General features: G+C 51.3%; 1 protein-coding gene across 1 annotated transcript; it reads right to left on the bottom strand.

Annotated features, from left to right (window-relative positions):
• Window positions 1-890: 890 nt before the first annotated feature.
• CEACAM3 (CEA cell adhesion molecule 3) lies at window positions 891-11,511 on the bottom strand. Its single transcript, XM_043598734.1, has 7 exons — window positions 11,303-11,511; window positions 10,232-10,591; window positions 3,691-3,811; window positions 2,661-2,713; window positions 2,334-2,365; window positions 1,867-1,908; window positions 891-1,608 (listed from the first exon to the last, which is right to left on the bottom strand). The coding sequence occupies exons 1-7, from the start codon at window positions 11,364-11,366 to the stop codon at window positions 1,543-1,545; spliced, it is 738 nt and encodes a 245-aa protein (XP_043454669.1). The 5' UTR covers window positions 11,367-11,511; the 3' UTR covers window positions 891-1,542.
• Between the last annotated feature and the right edge of the window lie 7,069 nt (window positions 11,512-18,580).

Below are 18,580 nucleotides of genomic sequence, written 5' to 3'. Positions count from 1 at the left end.
TTGAAAAACAAGGAAACAGACTCCCTCCTAAGCCTCCAGAAGAGACAGCCAGGTGGGCACCTTGATTTGTGTTGACATCCACCACTAAGCTTACAATAATTTGCTAGAGCAGCAAGAGGAAACTAACAAGAGGCGTCACCCTGTCTAATCCAACATAGTGTGCATTGCGATAGGAGCATCACAGAGCTAAAAATGACGTGATACTTTGCAGCTTGCTTTTCTTACCTCTCATCTCATGACTAAGAAACAAGTGGGTGATGGCAAACCCACCTGTGAAACGTGGGTGCGGTGCCTTGGTGCTTGGACCGCTTTTGTGTGAACAGGGCACCTTGACGCGAGCGAATCCACATGGGCACCCAACCGGGGGCCTCAGGGAAGGACTGAGAGCCACTGGCCCAGGTGTGTGGAGGAGGCTGCAGGTGGGACAGTAGGACGAGGCCTGTGGACCAGGTGGAAGAGAACTTTGTCCCAACACCATGGGAGCCTGGGTGAGTTAGGTGGGGAAAGCCCTCTGCCTCTGACCTGCATGCTTATTTATGGGGAGGAGGTGTGTTTCAAGATAAGATCCCGCTCAGGGAGAAAAGTGGACACTGCTGGGAGGTACTGGGCTAGACGTCATGGGCAGTGTCCGGGAAGGCTATGCTCAGAGCATGAATTCTGGGTCCCAAACCCTGGCGTTCCTCTGACAACCTGCCTTTATGTCACCCCAGCAGGAAGGACATCCCGAAGGCTGGAGAAACCTTCAGACAGGTCTCAGTGCCCTGGATCCTGGATTTGGGGACAGGGCAAGTTTATTGGTGAAGGCCACCAGTCAGGGCCACCGGGGATGGGTGAGGAGGACCAAAGGGCTCAGGACACCAAAAGGCTATGAAGGGGTCATGGCTGCTCCTTCCAAGCTCCTCCTCGTGCGGTCATCAGAGGCCCCATGTTCTGTGCTCCTGAGAACCCCGTGCACATGTGCAAACACTGGAGGTGTCTCCAGCTTGGTCCCTGAGCAGGGTGAGGACCGCTGAGTGCTGTCATAGTTTGGCCACAGCTCTGGTGATCTCTCCTTTTCTAGTTAACGTGGTCCCAGCATGTCAACACCCCTCGCCCCTCCTCTATCTCAGGGGACTAAGGTGGGGGCTTGGTGAACTCAGAGGGAACATTTCCCTGAGTGACCCAGGAGAGAAGGGCCCCAGAGGTTCAGGTGAATTTCTGCTCAGAGAAATCACCATTCACCAAAAAAGGGCCAAGGAGGGGGAAGAGTCCTCTTTCATCAGATCCCCTCATGCTGTCCCTGGTGGGTCAGGGCCCGGGATACTTTCCCTGGGAAACCCCACTTCCTGGGACATGGGGGCCTTTGTCCTGGCCCATCCGGGGTTCGTGGCAGCCTGTCACGGCTTCCAGAAATCAGGAAGGCCCGGACCCTGGGTCCATGTCCCTGAATATCCTCTGGGCTTAGAGCTGGTTCTCTGGCTCAGGCGGGGGCACCTGACCCCACCCAGGGTCTGGGGTCTCAGGAAGGCCCCTGGAAGGAGTAGCTCCCAGGGGGAGGGGAAACTAAGAAGACACTTGTCCTTTGTGGTTGATCTGGCAGTAAATGTTCCTGTCAGGGTGTTGTAACTCCTGTAAAAGAAAAAGAGGCCTCTGAACCCCGCAAGCTTCTCAGAACATGTCTGGGTGACTTTCAGGTCCTGCGTCCACCTCTCTGGGAACCTGGCTGGGTGGCAGGTTTCTGCCCCAGGCCCCTCCTTCCTCCCACTAGCCCCTGTGCTCTTTTGCTCTGCTGTGTCCTAAACCTGAAAGCATGGGCAGGGCAGGCTGGGGACAGATCCTCAGCCCCCTTGGGCTTGGGGGACCTGAACATTCATTGCCCACACTCACCTGATAGATGGGAACGGCTGTCCTCAGGCTGGGTAGGGCGTTCTGAACAGGGAGAGAGAATGGGTGTCAGTGGACAGAGGGAGAGTCATTTCTCTGCAGGGGTGACCCGTTCTGCCTCTTGAGCAGCTTTCGCCAAGCCTGTTGACCCACACCCCAACCCAGACCAGTCTCTCCTGAACTCCCTGCCCCACTCCTATTAGCCCAGGAGCCCTGGCTGATGTTCCCAGTGCTCTGTCCTTGGCCAGACTCCAGGGTTCCCCTTGGGCCAGCTCAGAGTGGCAGGAGAGACTCAGGACGGGGTGGGGAGTGGTCCTGTCCCTGAAGACGGTCCCATTCCTGGGCAGAACGGACCCTGCCTTGTCCTGGCTCTCTGCGGGAAGCAGGGTGTGTGCTGTGCTGCTGAATTTGTTGGTTCTCTGCCTTGCGCCCGCACAACCTAGACCCCAGTGGGGAGGGGGTGGGCTTACTGGGGATGTGGAGCTGCTGACTGGACCATGACCTGGGGACAGAAACAGGAATTAGCACTCAGGGTCCACCCTCCCAGGAGGTACCGGGTCATCGGCTCTCGGAGAACCAGGGAAGGAGCACCTCCCACAGGGAGACCCACTGGTGCTGGTCTGGGAGGTGCTGAGCCGTGACCTAGATTCCATAGGTCAGGGAGTATGGCCAGTTGGGGTCCCCTGTACTGAAGCCCCAGGGATGTGGTCAGAGGCCCCAGGGTGTGACTGGCAGGAGTGGGCATTGGGGGCAGGTCGAGGGGCTCCCTGTGCTGCCTGGGCTGAAGGGATACTCACCAGGGGTGCAGGCTGGGTGCCCCATCTCTCTGTGATTACGTTGGCCACTGGCCCTAGGAAAGATCAGGCTTATTCGTGAGGTGGGCAGGGAGAGGTCACAGCTCTGGTGTCAGAACAGGGGACAGGGAGGGTCCTCATTCCAAGCAGGGCTTAGAGACCACATCTCTCCTCCAGTGTATTTAGGAGGGGAAGGGCCCAGGAGAGGGATAAAAAAAGGCCTTCAGAGCACATGTATCCTTGGACCAGAGAGGAAGCCGGGCAGCGGACGGACACCTAGGAGAAAGTGTCCCGAAAAGGGATCAAGGGCCCAGGAAAGGAATCACACATGAGGGTCTGAGTGAGTGGAAGGGTCAAGGTGGCCAGCTGCGTGTGCAGGACGCTTGGGGAGCCCCAGGTATGTCAGATCCCTGAATGCGGTGCCCCTGCTGTGGCCAGATCCTCGAGTCCTCAGGCCAGAAGACGCTGAAAACTGACATTGGCTCGTGCTCTATCTCCATCTGCCTGGACGAGGGGCTTCGTCCCAGGACCTCTACCTGACGGGGCCCAGGGTCTACAGTGTCACAAATCAGGCGCCGTGGTTCTCGTATGTGCCACTTAGGGGGTCGACCCCACCCGGCCTGTCAGGGTCTTCCACTCTCCCTTGCGTGACCTTGGCCAGGACCACCCTCGGTCCTGAGGCTGCAAATCCCCGTCCCAGGGCATGTGGACTGACAAACCACGGGAGGTACCGGTCTCCGTGCACTTAGTACCGAGCACTGCTGTAGGGTTGCCGAGCGAACCAGGACAACCCTGAGGGGCTGTTCTGTGATTGTCCTAATTTTGCACAGAGGCAGCTGTGGAGGAAGGGCCCCGGGCAGCAGCTGGTGAGGAAGGAGCCAGGTGTGACCAGAGGAGAAATCCAGGGGGCAGTTGGGAGGTCTGGGACACCCAGCCCAGAATCCTGGGTCAGGACGGCGTCTGCCTGCTGGTGAGTCTGTTGGGGTGGGGGAGGGGTGGTGGACAGGATCGTGTGTGGGAAATGCCTTCGTACCTTCCCGTCTTCACCCGGAGCAGGACATACCCCAGGGAGGCCACGAGTGCCACCCCAACCAGGACCCCAATTGCAATGCCAACACTGGTCCCCACAGGGAGGCCCGTGGGGCTTCTTTCATCTGAAATAAGAAGCAAAAGGGAGGAGGAATGAGTCCCAAGTCATATCTGCTGAAGCCATGAGGGCTGGGGGGAAGGGCCTGGCTAGGGAGGAAGGAATGGCCATCGAGGTCTGGATGATGTGTGTTATCTCCACAGCATCCCCACCCCCTCGGCTGCTGTGTCATTTCTTTTTTATTTTTTTAAATGTATTTTTTTTTTTTTTGAGAATGAGAAAGAGAGTGGGAGCAGGGAAGGGGCAGAGAAAGAGGGAAGACAGACTCCCAAGCAGGGTCCCCACTATCAGTGCACATCCCAACAAGGGGCTTGAACCCATGAACTATGAGACCATGGCCTGATCTGAGATCAAGAGTTGAACCCTTGGGGCACCTGGGTGGCTCAGTTGGTTAAATGTGTCTTTGGCTCAGGCCACGATCTCATGGTTCATAGGTTCAAACCCACATCAGGTTCTGTGCCTACAGTGCAGAGCCTGCTTGAGATTCTCTCCCTCTCTCTCTGCCCTTCCCCAACTCTCTTTCTCTGTCTCTGAAAATAAATAATTTTTTTTTAAAACTTAAGAAAAAAAAAAGAAGAGTTGGAGGCTTAATGGAGTGAGCTGCCCAGGTTCCCCCTGCTGTGTCCTTTCTGTCCTTGTAGTGAAACCTTGGACTTGAATCTTCATGTTGCCCTCCTCTGCCCAAAACTGTGGCCAGTGCCCACATCCTGTTCATTTTCCTCCTAATGCCTCTCTTTCTTATTCTCACATTATGCCTCTTTCCACATTTCTTCCTTTCTATTACCATTGATGGTCTTAGAGGGAGGCCCCTACTTGTCCACTCAACACAGATTAGTGAAAACAACACTAGCTGACTGCTTTCGAGGTCAGCGCTGGGCCAGACACATGGGAAATACTTTGTGTATCTCATCTGCAGCTTCCATGAGGGGGCCAGGTGTCAACCCCACTGTGCAAATTACGGTCTGAGAGTGTCAAGGGCTTCAGTAAAGTAGTGAAGGTCACAGAACTGGACCGAGTTGAGACAACACTTAATCCCAGCTCCACAGGACATTACAGCTAATAACAACAACATCAATGACAAAAGAACAAGAACTGCTAAATTTGATTGAGCCTTGAACCTGTGTAGGATGCTGTCTCAGGATTTAAGATCTCATTAACCTCATAGTGACAACCCTCAGAACAGCCCTAAGAGCCAGCCTTTCTTTCCAGTTTTACAGAGGAGGAAACTTAGGTTCTGGAGGTTGAGTGCCTTGTCTGAGGTCCCACAGCTGGTATAAAGCAGAACCAAGATGTTAACAAGATTAGTCTAATTCCGGGGATCTCATCCACATTGCTGTAGAGGCTGTGAAGGAGGCTCCCACCTCCCCCAGACCTGTATTCTATTTCACACACACCCCCTGCCCGTGAAATATACAGGGAGGAAGGGGGAGAGGTCGAGGGTCACTCACAGCTCACAGCCAGGCTGATGGGGTCACTTCTGTTGGAACTGGCCCAGTTGGAGACCTCACACTGATAGTTCCCGGCATCCTCCACCCTGACGGGGCTTATGGTGAGGGTGCTGTTGTCCGGGGACAGCTTCATCCTCTCCACGAGCTTTAGACTCTGGCTATTGAAGAACCACCAGATGGAGACCTTTTTGTTATTTGTGGAGCAGGTCAGGACCACAGAGTCCTTATGTTCTGTGGCTGTGGTGTTGCTGATGTTGATGGAGGGCTGGGACACTTGCTCTGTGGAGAAACAGAGGAGGTGACAGAATGAGAGGGAGCCTGGGGCCATGCTCCTTCTTCCAAGATCTTGGCCACTCTGAGGGCCCCACTGGGCTCTGTAAAGGTGCCCCAGAGGATGGCCCTGATGTCTGCAGAAGGATGAGTGTCTTTGTTCAGGTGGCGATCTATAAGGAGGGGGCTGTACCTCTCCCTCTGACCCTCAGGTCCCCCTCTGGCCCTCAGTCATCTGCCTGGTCTGCCTGGACATCTCTGTAGTATCAGCACCACACACCTCTCAGTCCATGTGTCCAGCATCCTCATCAGCAGGTGGAATTTTTTCCCATGGACTCCTGTGTGATTCTTTTCTTGAAATCAGTGACTTTAATAGATCAAGCCTCACTCCTTATATACCTTTTCACGTATGGTGGGGAGGAAGGCTTGCGGGCCTTCTATCTCTGAGTCTGAGGCACCTTTACATAAAATAAGGAAGGTATTTGCACTGTTATAATTTATTAGGAAATGAGAGCAGCCCACCCAGTCTTCATCACCTCAGGGACCAAAGAGTTTTCAATCCATAGGATTTCTCCCTCTGAAGACTTTTACTTCTACATCTGTGGATTGAATCTCAGGGTGAAAAACTTCTGTAGAGAATCGGGTACGGTATACAGAATACTGGCACCCTTATAAATAGAAGAAAACTACTGCAACATAATAAAGGCCTTATATGAAACCCTTACAGCTAGCATTATACTCAATGGTGAAACACGGAGAGCGTTTCCTCTAAGATCAGATAGTACATAAACATGCCTCTTTCACCACCCATATTCAACAGAGTATAGGAGACCAAGCTGAAATAATTTGGAGAAAAAGAGTAGAACGCAATCAAATTGGAAAGGATTAAGTACAATTAGGTCTGTTTGTAGATGACATGAAATGATATGTATAAAACTCTAATGATTCCACAAAAACTGTTAACTAATCAACAATTTCAACAAACTTGCAGGATACAAAGTCAACATGCAAAAATCACTTGTGTTGCTATACACTAATAATGAAATAACCCCTTCCCAAATTAAGGAAACAATTTAATTTACAATAACATTAAAAAGAATAAAATACTTAGGAATGAACTAATGAGGCAATAGACTGTACATGGAAATCTATAAAACATCACTGAAGGAAATTACAGAAGACACAAATGAATGGAAAGACATCCCATGTTCATGGATAGTAAGACTTAATATTGTTAAGATGACAATACTACCCAAAGAGATCCACAGATTCAATGTAATCCCTATCAAAATCATTTTTTTAAAAGATTTTATTTTTGGGGCGCCTGGGTGGCGCAGTCGGTTAAGCGTCCGACTTCAGCCAGGTCACGATCTCGCGGTCCGTGAGTTCGAGCCCCGCGTCGGGCTCTGAGCTGATGGCTCAGAGCCTAGAGCCTGTTTCCGATTCTGTGTCTCCCTCTCTCTCTGACCCTCCCCTGTTCATGCTCTGTCTCTCTCTGTCCCAAAAATAAATAAACGTTGAAAAAAAAAAAGATTTTATTTTTAAGTAATCTCTATACCCAACGTGGGGCTTGAACATATAACCTAGAGATCAAGAGTCGCATACTTTACCGACTGAGCCAGTCAGGTGCCCCCCCATCAAATTCTTAAGGAAATATTTTGCAGAAATAGAAATTTCCAAATATTCACATGAAATCTCAGGGGCCTCAAATAGCCAAAATTATTTTGAAAAAAGAACAAATTTGGAGGACTCCTACTTCCTGACTACAAAGCTAAAGCAACCAAAATAACATGGGCTTGGTATAAAGATAGGCACAGAAATGCCAATGGGATGCAGTAGGTACCCCAGAAACAAACTGAATATATGTGGTTCAATGTTTTCAATAAGGTTGTCATGACCATTCAATGCATAAAAAAATCTGTTCAACAAATGGTATTGGGGGCTGCCTGGGTGGCTCAGTCGGTTAAGCATTCGACTTCGGCTCAGGTCATGATCTCACAGTTTGTGAGTTCGAGCCCTGCATCAGGCTCTGTGCTGACAGCTCAGAGCCTGGAGCCTGCTTTGGATTCTGTGTGTCCCTCTCTCTCTGCCCCTCCCCTGCTCATGCTCTGTCTCTGCCTCTCAAAAACAAATAAATGTTAAAAATTTTTTTAAACAAGGGGCGCCTGGGTGGCTCAGTCGGTTGGGCATCCGACTTCGGCTCAGGTCATGATCTCGCGGTCCGTGAGTTCGAGCCCCACGTCAGGCTCTGTGCTGACAGCTCAGAGCATGGAGCCTGTTTCAGATTCTGTGTCTCCCTCTCTCTCTGACCCTCACCCATTCATGCTGTCTCTCCCTGTCTCAAAAATAAATAAACGTTAAAAAAAAATTTTTTTAAACAAATGGTATTGGGAACACTGGGCATCCTAGCAAATGAATAAAGTTGGACCTTGACCTTACATCATGTACAGAAATACCCTAAAATAGTATGTTTTGGTGGTATAGTGGTGAGCATAACTGCCCTCCAAAATTAACTTAAAATAGATCAAACATCTAAACATAAGAGTCAAAACTGTAAAAGTCTTAGAACAAAACATAAAGCAAAAACTTTCTGAACCCGTATTTCCCAAAGATTTGTTAGATATGATGCCCAAAGCAAAGACAAGAAAAGAAAAAATAGATGAATTGGATCGTATTGAGTTAGAAAACTTCTGTGTTCCAAAAGCACAATCAAGAGAGTGATGGTAGCAGTTATGGAATGAACAGGACTCAGGTAGGAAATGCACAGATAGAAACACAGTCAATGATTTTTTTAAAAATTTTTTAAAGATTTTATTTTTAAGTAAGCTCTACACCCAATGCGGGGCTTGAACTTACAACCCCAAGATCAAGAGTCTCATGCTCTACTTACTGAGTCAGCAAGGTGCCCTTAGTCAATGGTATTTTAATAGCATTGCATGGTGACAGATAGGTAGCTACATTGTGGTGGGCATAACATAACATATAGAGTTGTCCAATCCCTATGTTGTGAACCTGAAACTAATGTTACATTGTGTGTCAGCTAAATTTCCCTGACCAAAACCAAGACCAAAACCAAAAAACAAAAACAAAAACAGAAACAAAAAACAAACAGTGATGGCAATGCACAGATTGGAAGAAAACATTTGCAAATCATAGCTGGTAAGAGATTACTATCCAGAATATATAAAGCACTTCTGCAATTCAACAACAACAAAAAGCAACTTGACCCTGAGGACCCTTCTTTCTTCCCCATCTGCAAAGGCCCCTTATATGTGTGTGGGGGTTTCTGGAGCTGACAGACTCCCCTCCCCACATTCGAGACTGGACTGGGAGATCTCAGATCTCAGATCTCAAGATCTGCGATGAGAATTCAGAGAGCAAGAGGAGGAAGCATCTGCAGACGTGTGATGGGAGAGTTCAGGGACAGATCTGTGTCACAAGCAAGTGAAAATAACTTCACCTCGGCTCTTTTCTGAAAACCAGGCAGACCTTCACCATAGTGCCTAATGTAGATGCTCCAGGGATCCACCTACCAGAGACTGGGATAGTCTTCACTGTGCACTTATTGAGGAGAGTGCCAGAGTTATAGATGAGGCAAGGCCCTGTGCTGGTTTCAGGTGCAGAGTCAGAAGGAGAAGGCAATTCCACCCCAGTGGGAGCGACACCAACACACCAGGAAACACTCAGTGATTTAAAGCCTGGCAGGGAGGTGAGGATGGGCCACCTGAGGGGCGGCCGGGGCATGCTGACTCAGGTTGCTGCTGGGGGTCATTAGTTGGAGAGTGATCACAGAACGAGCCTCTATTTGCTCTCACTGCCCACACCAGCACCCTTCCCGCTGATGGAGGAGAGGACGGAGCTGTGCTGCCCCGCAGCCCAGCAGCCTGTGTGACCCTGATTCAGTGACTATACCTCCCTGGGCCTCAGTTTCCCCCTAATACAACAGGAATAATGGTAAATGATCTCCACCTGCCATGCCTGTGAAGTAACCTTTAACCATCCTTAAATACCTGGCCCTAAAATGGTATATCGCGGCTGGCCAATCAAATGGCCTCTCTTACTCTTGCCTCCACAAGACAAGGCTCCCTCCCTGGGCCTCCTTCTTGGGAGAGGAAGAGCCATCAAGAGCATCTCTCTGCTCTGTTCCTCCCTGGAGGTGCTGACCCTCCTCTGGAGTCTCCTAAGTCCCACACAGCAGTTGGCTAATGGACTGGAGCCTTTTTATGTCTGTGCTGCCCATGCCTCTCTCCAGATGTAGATCTGGAGACTGAGCCCTGGCTGGCGACCAGCTCAGAGGCTCAGGACTCGGGCAGCTGGGAAATCATTGCTCCCTGTCAGCCCTGCCCAGGAGCCCTACCCCACCCTGGCACAGAGTCCCCGGGGTCACGAGACTCAGGAGCCCCAAGGCACTGTTCTGGGCAAGGGCCTTCTGGGCTGAGCTCTAGTGAGGATCCCAGGGCCCCTTCGGGCCTGGCCTTGACCGTGACCTGCATGGTCTTTCTCAGATGGTCGTAGAGTCTGGATTCCAGGAAAGGAGTTGCAATCTTAGGAAATTCATCTCTACTGTGTGTGTCCTGCACTAAATGCTCAAACACCATTTGGAACAAAATGCAGAAGGGAAGGGAGGCACAGTCCAGGCCTGTCAATCCTGTGTGTACGAAGTAGAATTCACTCCACCCGACACCAGAGGTGAGAGAGGAATTACTCACGATATACACGGAGCCGTCTAGTTACTATTTCAATTTGAAAATTTCTCTTTAAGATTCGTACAGTGTAGTATCCCGTGTCCTCCAGGTTGATGTTCTGGAACAGCAGGGATCCGTTGTGATATAATGTCTCTCTGCCGCTGTGTGCAAATCCTGGGGTAATTTCTTGTGAGTCTGCTGCATATGATACAATTTCACTACGGGGCTCAACAGTTTCCCCTTTGAACCAGCCAAAGCCTATAAGATTGGCAGGCAGATTGTGGACACGCAGAAGAACGTCCTTCCCTTCGGCAGCATTGGGCGGCACCGATTCAACAGTGACTTGGGCAGTGGTGGGAGGGTTCCAGAAGGTTAGGAGTGAGACTAGGAGGGAAGACAGAAGACCTGGATCAATATTTGGCCTATGAATTGGGATGGAAAGATGTGGCCCTGGAGACTGAGCAGGTCCTAATCGCTCAGCCTTGGGCCCAGGGGTGAGCGTGTGTGGTTTGTGTGTGTGTGTGTGTGTGTGTGTGTGTGTGTGTCCTACAGGTCAAGGTCAGCGGCACGACCACCACGACTTCAGTGCTTCCTCTGTCTTCACATTCTGACCTTTCCCGCTCTGTTCCCTTCATGGCCTGTCAATGCCCGACCTCCCATTCTGTGTCTTTGCTTGTCTGTCTTCCTCCCCAGAGAAGTGTGCTCAGGGAGGGCAGGGACTCTGATCTGTGTTGAGCCCCAGTGGTGGGGCCGGCTGCAAATACCTGTGGATGAATGAATGAGTGTTCCCAGGGCCCAGCATTGATCTGTCAATATCTCAGGTTGGTGGGAGGGGCAGCGTTTAGGGTGCCTGCTTTTGCTCACATCGTTCCCAAAATTCAGTCCTCAGTGATGAGTAACTTGGGACACAGCACATCGCTCGCTCGCCTCTTCCAGATCATGAGATTTTCCTGTTGCTGAGCCGGGAAACCCCTGTCTTGCCCTGCCCTGCCCTGTTCCCATCCCCTCTCGGCACCCCGTCTTCCCCTGGGAGACCGCAGTCAGTCAGCCTCTTCCGTCTCCCCCAACCCCAAGCCAGGGGATCGTCCCTCTCACCTGCCAGCAGGAGCTCCTGCCAGGGAACACGCCCTCCTCGGGGAAGGGCCGAGGGGGGCTCCATGCCGCCTGCTGCCTGCTCTGTCCTTCCCTCTGTGAGGAGAGCTTCGGCTCCAGAAATGCTCAGGAGCACCGCTGTCACGACAAGTTGGCTCTGTGGTCCTTCCTCCCTCTGTGCTGAGCCGCCTCTGGGGGCAGGAGCGCTTGGCCGGGTCACGTGGGCAGGGGCGGGGTCTCTGCCCGGTCCCTCCCCCTCCCCTCCCCTCCCTTCCCCTCACTCCTGCCCTCCTGGTCTCTTTCCCCTTTCATTTCGTCTACGTTTGGGTTCCCTGCGAACTGCTGAGGCCTCTCCCTCTTCAGCTGGGATTTCCCACCATATGGGAGTGCGCACACAATGCCCTTGTGTGCACAAGCCCAAGCCTGTGGCATTGGTGTCCTGGGCGCTCCCCGCAGCTCAGGGTCGGGGCGCACAGTCAGCCCCCTGCAGCCCTCTCTCCTCCCCATGTGGCTTTTCTCTTCAGAGCAGGAGCCCGAGGGGCTACCCCAGGAACTCTCGTCACAGGGATGTTACCCCCACCGGGCATCGGAATCACCTGTGGAACTTTCTAAAGATCGCGAATGCCCTGGTGACCCCTAGAAATGCTGCTTCAGCAGATGGCCAGCCAGGCTGAGACCCCAGGATGTGGGAGTGGGGCCACCTCCTTCTTTCCTGCACCCACAGAGGGTCTGCAGAGCCTGTAAAATGCACATTCTGACTCAGCAGTGTGGTGGGGACCTGAGAGTCCGCATCTAACAAGCTCTCAGGTGAGGCTGGTTGTCCTGGGCCAGGCACACTTTGAATAGCCAGGCTGACGGGGACCTGGTTCTCTCAGAGGACGAGCCTCCTCCCTACTCCGAGTTGGCCTCTGCTGAGTCCTGGCCTCCAGTCTGTCAGCACCGCACACAGAGCCCCAGGGGCCCCAAACCCAGGGGATTCTTTCCATCTGTATCAGAGAAGCCCAGCGGGGCACGGGGTCCCCCCAGTGTTCTCAAATGCTCTGGGGAAGTTGCATTGACTCCTGGCAGCAAGGTCACAGTAATGCTCTGAGGGTGAGAAGAGGGCAAGCAGGGTGAGGGATGCTTGCAGATGACTGGTGAGGGACCCACTCTCCATCCCTGGGTGTCCCCAGCCCGGCCTCTGCTTCCAGGGACCGACACCCGGGACCAAGTGTCTCAGGAGCTCAGGTTCCAGGTGTGCAGGCGGTTTCCTGTGTGTCCCGGGAAGAGAAGAGGTGGGGGGAGGTCCGGTGGCGGGAGGTTCCCTGATCCTCGAGGGAAGATCGTAAGGAGACCCTTCCTCTACGTGTCTGCTGGCTGCACTGTGGCCGAGAGGCTGACCGTGTGCTCCTTGAGCGTCCTGGGCAGCCCGTGTGCTCTGCCAGGGGGACTTTCCTGTGGTCACCCTGCCTCCCCAGTGGCTGGTGCCAGCAAGGAGTGGGGGCTGCACAGGGACCCCTGACAGATCAGGGTGCTCCTCGGCCCCTAGAAGGAGTGGGCAGGACAGAACAGCCGCATGGGAGGGACTCAGAAGGGTCTCTTGGAGAAAGAGACTGAAATCAGACTCCTCTACCTCCTTAAACAAAGCCAGCTTCACATGTTAATTCCCTGTGTGTTGCCCGCGTGTCCCTATGTCGCCCCCTGGAGGCGATGCTGGGGCTGCACCAGGGACCCTGACCGGGCTCCAAAGGATGTGTGGGCCCTGAGCCCTGAGCAGCCTGGGTCCTGGTCCCTGTGGGTCCTGGGTTGCCTGACTCCATTCCAGGGTAGGGTGAGCCCAGGGAGCGGACAGGCACCGTCCAGAAGATTCCTGATCGTGAGTCAGGAGAATTGTCCGCCCAGAGAGATGTGCTCCCTTAGGAGGAACTCTCTGTCCTTGAGGTTTCAAGGAATGACCCAGTAGAGTCTCTTGAGACTTTGGAAGAGGCACTGGCTTGGGGGGAGGGGGCTGGACACCACAATGCCCTGTTTCCTCATCACAGCAGGGGGCGGGAGGGGGGGGGGGGAAATGCAGCCGTGTCATCTGTGTCCCTGTTTTTGCTCCAGGCCTCCCCACAGAGCCCACCTGGAGACGCAGCTGAGGGTTCCCAGGGCTTCCTCTGTTACAGGGGAGGAGACCCTCAGCCCCTCTGAGATGGAAACAAATGTAGATCCTGGGTTCTCCTGTCCCATCCTGCACAGGAAGTTCCCCTCCTTCCCAGGACCCCTTGGGCAGGTGAGAAATCTTCAGGGAGCCATAGCAGGTGTCTGTCCCCACAGCCCAGGGACCCTCAGGATGAGGAGTCGCCTCCCGATTTCTTTTGAGGTCAGGGTAGGTCTCTGAACTCCCGTGATGGTCACTCCCCCTGGGGTCGTATCCAGAATTTGTGCCCGGTCAGATCTCTGAGAGAAGAGGAGGGACACAGTCTGCCCACCCAGCCCTCTGGGGAGAGGTCATTCACAAGGTAGAGATGCGAGGGGGTGTCAGTTTTCTGGGAACGAATGGGTGTCCAACCCCTCGCTGTAGGAGGCCCCTGTCCTCCCTCCTGAATCTAGGATGGGTAAAGGCCCAACCACCTTAAAGGGACAGCCTGGGGCACTTGCTGGCCTCCTCCCTGCTGACGCTAAGTCCCCCTGGGTCTACAGAGAAGAGGCTCTAACCCCAGGATCCACATGTCAGGGTGACATGCGTCCATTGTGTGGTGTCCCTCTTGCATATAACGAGTATTTACGTGTCAGGCACGGGGCTGGGTCCTGGGGACTCCAAAGAGAACAGGACAGACACGGATCCTGAAACAGGGCCACAGGCACCCAGAGAAAATCATGGCTTTGAGGACACACTTAAAATGGAGGGAAGGTGGGGAGCCTCGGTCGCTCAGTTGATTTAATGTCCGACTCTTGATTTTGGCTCAGGTCATGATCTCTCTGCGGTGAGATTGAGCCTCTTGCCGGCTGCCTGCTGAGTGTGGAGCCTGCTTAGGATTCTCTCTCTCTCCCTCTGCCTCTCTACCACTTTCTCTCTCTCTCTCTCTGTCTCTCTCTCTCTCTCTCTGTAAAGTGGAAAAAGGGGCACCTGGTTGGCTCAGTTGAGCAAAGTGTTCCACTTTGGCTCAGGTCTTGATCTCATGGTTCGTGGGTTCGAGCCCTGCGTCAGGTTCTGCGCTGACGGCTCAGAGCCTGGAGCCTGCTTTGGAGTCTGTGTCTCCCTCTCTCTCTGCCCCTCCCCTGCTCACGGCTGTCTTTCTCTTAAGTGAACATCAAAAAAAATTTTTTTAAATAAGATTGAAAATCAAGTACAATAAAATGGAGAAAAGAGCCGTGAAGGGAAAGTGTCTGGTGTGACAGGAGCATGTAACAGGTCTCAGCTGGTCGGGGAGGGGCTGTCACTTGGAGCACTCCTGACAAAGTAATCTTTTGGCTGAGACCAGAAGTGTGGGTGGGCCTTTGCCCCTGGAAGGACAGAGGGTGTGGAGGGCTGAGCTGCCTACAGAGCCACCTGTCTCAGCGGGCAGACACCCGACTGGCCGGAGGGGCTGACGGAGGTCATTGTGGGGAGCCTGGAGAGCGAGGAGGACTGTGACTGGGTGAGGCTGGGAGGGTCAGACCCTGCTGGGGAGTGGGCGCGCTAAGGGACATCAGCAGCGCCCCCCCCCCCCGCCCCCACCCTACCCAAGGCTCCAGGCCGCGGAGTTTCTCTGCCGCCCTCTGCTGGACCATGCGGAAAATGTGGAAGAAAACATCCTGCTTGAGTTCTGTATTTTTAAAGTATACTTTAAGTAATATTTCACGTATGTAGATACAATTTTTAGCGACCTTATTGTGTTATAGTTGACATATAAGAAACTCCACATATTGAAAGTATAAGAAAAAGGGGGGGGGGTGCTGGTGTCTCAGTTCTTGTGTCGGACTTGGGCTGGCCCTGAGTTTGAGACCCGGGGTAGGGTTGTGTGCTGACTGCTCAGAGCCCGGACCCTGCTTCTGATTCTCTGTTTCCCTGTCTCCCCGCCCCTCCCCCACCCCGTGCGCTCTCTCTTAAAAAAAAAAATTAAAGTATGCAACTTCATAAGCTTTGCCATATGTATGCACCAGAGAAATCCCTCTTCCATGCACATAGTGAATGTGTCCCTTACTCTCAAAAACCTCTTTGACATTGGCCACAGCAACTTCTTACTCAACACGTCTCCAGAGGCAAGGGAAACGAAAGCAAAGATGAACTATTGGGACCTCATCAAAATAAAAGACTTATGCACAGTGAAGGAAACAATCAGCAAAACTAAAAGGCAACCGATGGAATGGGAGAAGATATTTGCAAACGACATGTCAGATAAAGGGTTAGTATCCAAAATCTATAAAGAACTTATCAAACTCGGGGCGCCTGGGTGGCGTAGTCGGTTGAGCGTCCGACTTCAGCCAGGTCACGATCTCGCGGTCCATGGGTTCGAGCCCCACATCAGGCTCTGGGCTGATGGCTCAGAGCCTGGAGCCTGTTTCCGATTCTGTGTCTCCCTCTCTCTCTGCCCCTCCCCCGTTCGTGCTCTGTCTCTCTCTGTCCCAAAAATAAATAAAAACGTTGAAAAAAAATTAAAAAAAAAAAGAACTTATCAAACTCAACACTCAAAAAATGAATAATCCAGTGAAGAAATGGGCAAAAGACGTGAATAGACACTTCTCCAAAGAGGACATCCAGATGGCAAATAGACACCTGAAAAAATGCTCCACATCACTCATCGTCAGGGGAATACAAATCAAAACCACACTGAGATACCACCTCACACCAGTCAGAATGGCTAACATTAACAACTCAGGCAACAACAGATGTTGGTGAGGATGTGGAGAACCAGGAACCCTCTTGCACGGTGGTGCAGCCATTCTGGAAAACAGTGCGGAGGTGCCTCAAAACATTAAAAATAGAACTACCCTACAACCCAGCAATTGCACTACTAGGCATTTATCCGCGGGATCCAGGGATGCTGTTTCGAAGGGGCACGTGCACCCCCATGTTTATAGCAGCGCTATCAACAATAGCCAAAGTATGGAAAGAGCCCAAATGTCCACTGACAGATGAATGGATAAAGAAGATGTGGTAACTGTATATATACAATGGAGTATTTCTCGGCAATCAAAAAGAATGAAATCTTGCCATTTGCAACTATGTGGATGGGACTAGAGGGTATTATGCTAAGCAAAATTAGTCAGTCAGAGAAAGACAAGTATCATATGACTTCACTCATATGTGGAATTTAAGATACAAAACCAATGAACAAAAGGGAAGGAAGCAATAATAATATAAACACAGGGAGGGGGAGGGGGACAAAACGTAAGAGATTCTTAAATACAGAGAACAAACTGAGGGTTGCTGGAGGGGTTGTAGGTGGAGGGATGGGCTAAATGGGCAAGGGGCATTAGGGAGGACACTTGTCGGGATGAGCACTGGGGGTCATACATAGGGGATGAATCGCTGGAGTCTACTCCTGAAATCATTATTGCACTATATGCTAACTAACTTGGATGTAAATTTAAAAAACAGAGAGAGAGAGAGAGAGAAGTCACAACTAGCCAATACGAAAACATCAGACATATAAAGGTAACGACGGAATGTTATAAACAACTATATGCCAAATTTGAAATGGACAAATCACGAGAAAAACACAACTTACAAAACTGAATTCCAAGAGAAAATCTGATAATCCTATAGATCCTTCAGTTAACCATTCTACTGCTTTGCTAACTTTTCTCTTTACACTTTTTGTAACTGTTTTGCATTTGCAACCACACTTTAAGCGAAATATGTGTGTGTCTATAAATAGTTTATGTAATTCTACACGTAATGAAAAAATAAGGGTAAACATACGTAAATTTAAAAAAATAAAATAAAATGTTTATTTTTGAGAGGGAGGGGGGAGGGGCAGGGAGAGAGGGGGAGGGGCGGTCTGAAGTGGGCTCTGTGCTGACAGCAGACAGCCGGACATGGGGCTCGAACTCATGAACCGTGAGATCCGTGATCTGAGCCGAAGTATGAGGCTCAAAGCCATCCCGACGTCCTTGAAATGGGCGTGTGCTTCCGTTTCTGTTCTTTAGAGATCCACCTAGGGGTGCGGCGGGTGATCACGTGTTTAATTTTGTAAGGAATGTGGCACACTGTTTTCCAAAGTAGTTGCTTTTACTTTTTAATTTTGCTGTCTTACTTTTATTTTTTTATATATATTTTTTAATGTTTATTTATTTTTGAGACAGAGGGAGACAGAGCGTCAGTGGGGGAGGGGCAGAGAGAGAGGGAGACAGAGAATCGGAAACAGGCTCCAGGCTCTGAGCCATCAGCACAGAGCCCGATGCGGGGCTCGAACCCACGAACCGTGAGATCATGACCTAAGCCGAGGTCGGACGCTTAACCGACTGAGCCACCGAGGCGCCCCTGCTGTCTTATTTTTAATTTTTACTTCTTTTCATTTTACTTCAATTTTACTTCTCACTTAGCGGTGAATGAGAGGTCCAGGTGCCCCATATCCTCAGCAACCCTTGGCGTGGACAGTCTAATTTTCTTAGCCCGTCTAGCGTATGTGAAGTGGCATCTCGGTGTGGTGTTAGTTTTGGTTTTGACCGTGAAAACGTTTTTCATTTTCTTTTATCTTTATTCTCTTTTTTTTTTTACACTCCCTATGAGCTCTAGCCTCTTCGTAGCGTTCCATTATATGTATGCGCTACATTTTCCTCAACCATTCATCTGTCGATGGACACCCAGGTTGTTTCCACGGCTTGGCTATTGTGAAGAGGGCTGCAAGGAGCCCAGGTGTGCTAATAGCTTCTCGAGATCTCGATTTCAGTTCTTTTGGAGAAAATACCCAGAAGTGGGATTGCTGGATCGTATGATAGTTCTATGCTTAATTTTCTGAGGACCCTTCATACGGGTTTCCATAGTGGCCGCACCATTCTGCATTCCCACGAACAGTGTGCAAGGGTTCCAATTTCTCAACAGTCCTCACCAACGCTTGTCTTTTTTTAAACAGAGATTTCTTACGTTTATTTATTTGAGAGAGAGAGAGAGAGAGAGAGAGAGAGAGAGCTGGGGAGAGGGGCAGAGGGGGAGAGAGAGAGAGAGGGAGAGAGAGAGAGAATCCTAAACAGGCTTCACATCTAGCACAGAACCCAAGGGGCTCGATCTCACAACCCTGAAATCATGACCTGAGCTGAAATCAAGAGTTGGACGCTCAACTGACGGAGTCACCCAGGTGCCCCGTCTTTTTTTTTTTTTTTTTTTAATAATAG

The sequence above is a fragment of the Prionailurus bengalensis genome, chromosome E2 (genome assembly GCF_016509475.1).
Source record: "Prionailurus bengalensis isolate Pbe53 chromosome E2, Fcat_Pben_1.1_paternal_pri, whole genome shotgun sequence".
In the NCBI taxonomy this organism is placed as follows: domain Eukaryota; kingdom Metazoa; phylum Chordata; class Mammalia; order Carnivora; family Felidae; genus Prionailurus; species Prionailurus bengalensis.
This window is presented reverse-complemented; position numbering and strand designations above follow the sequence as displayed.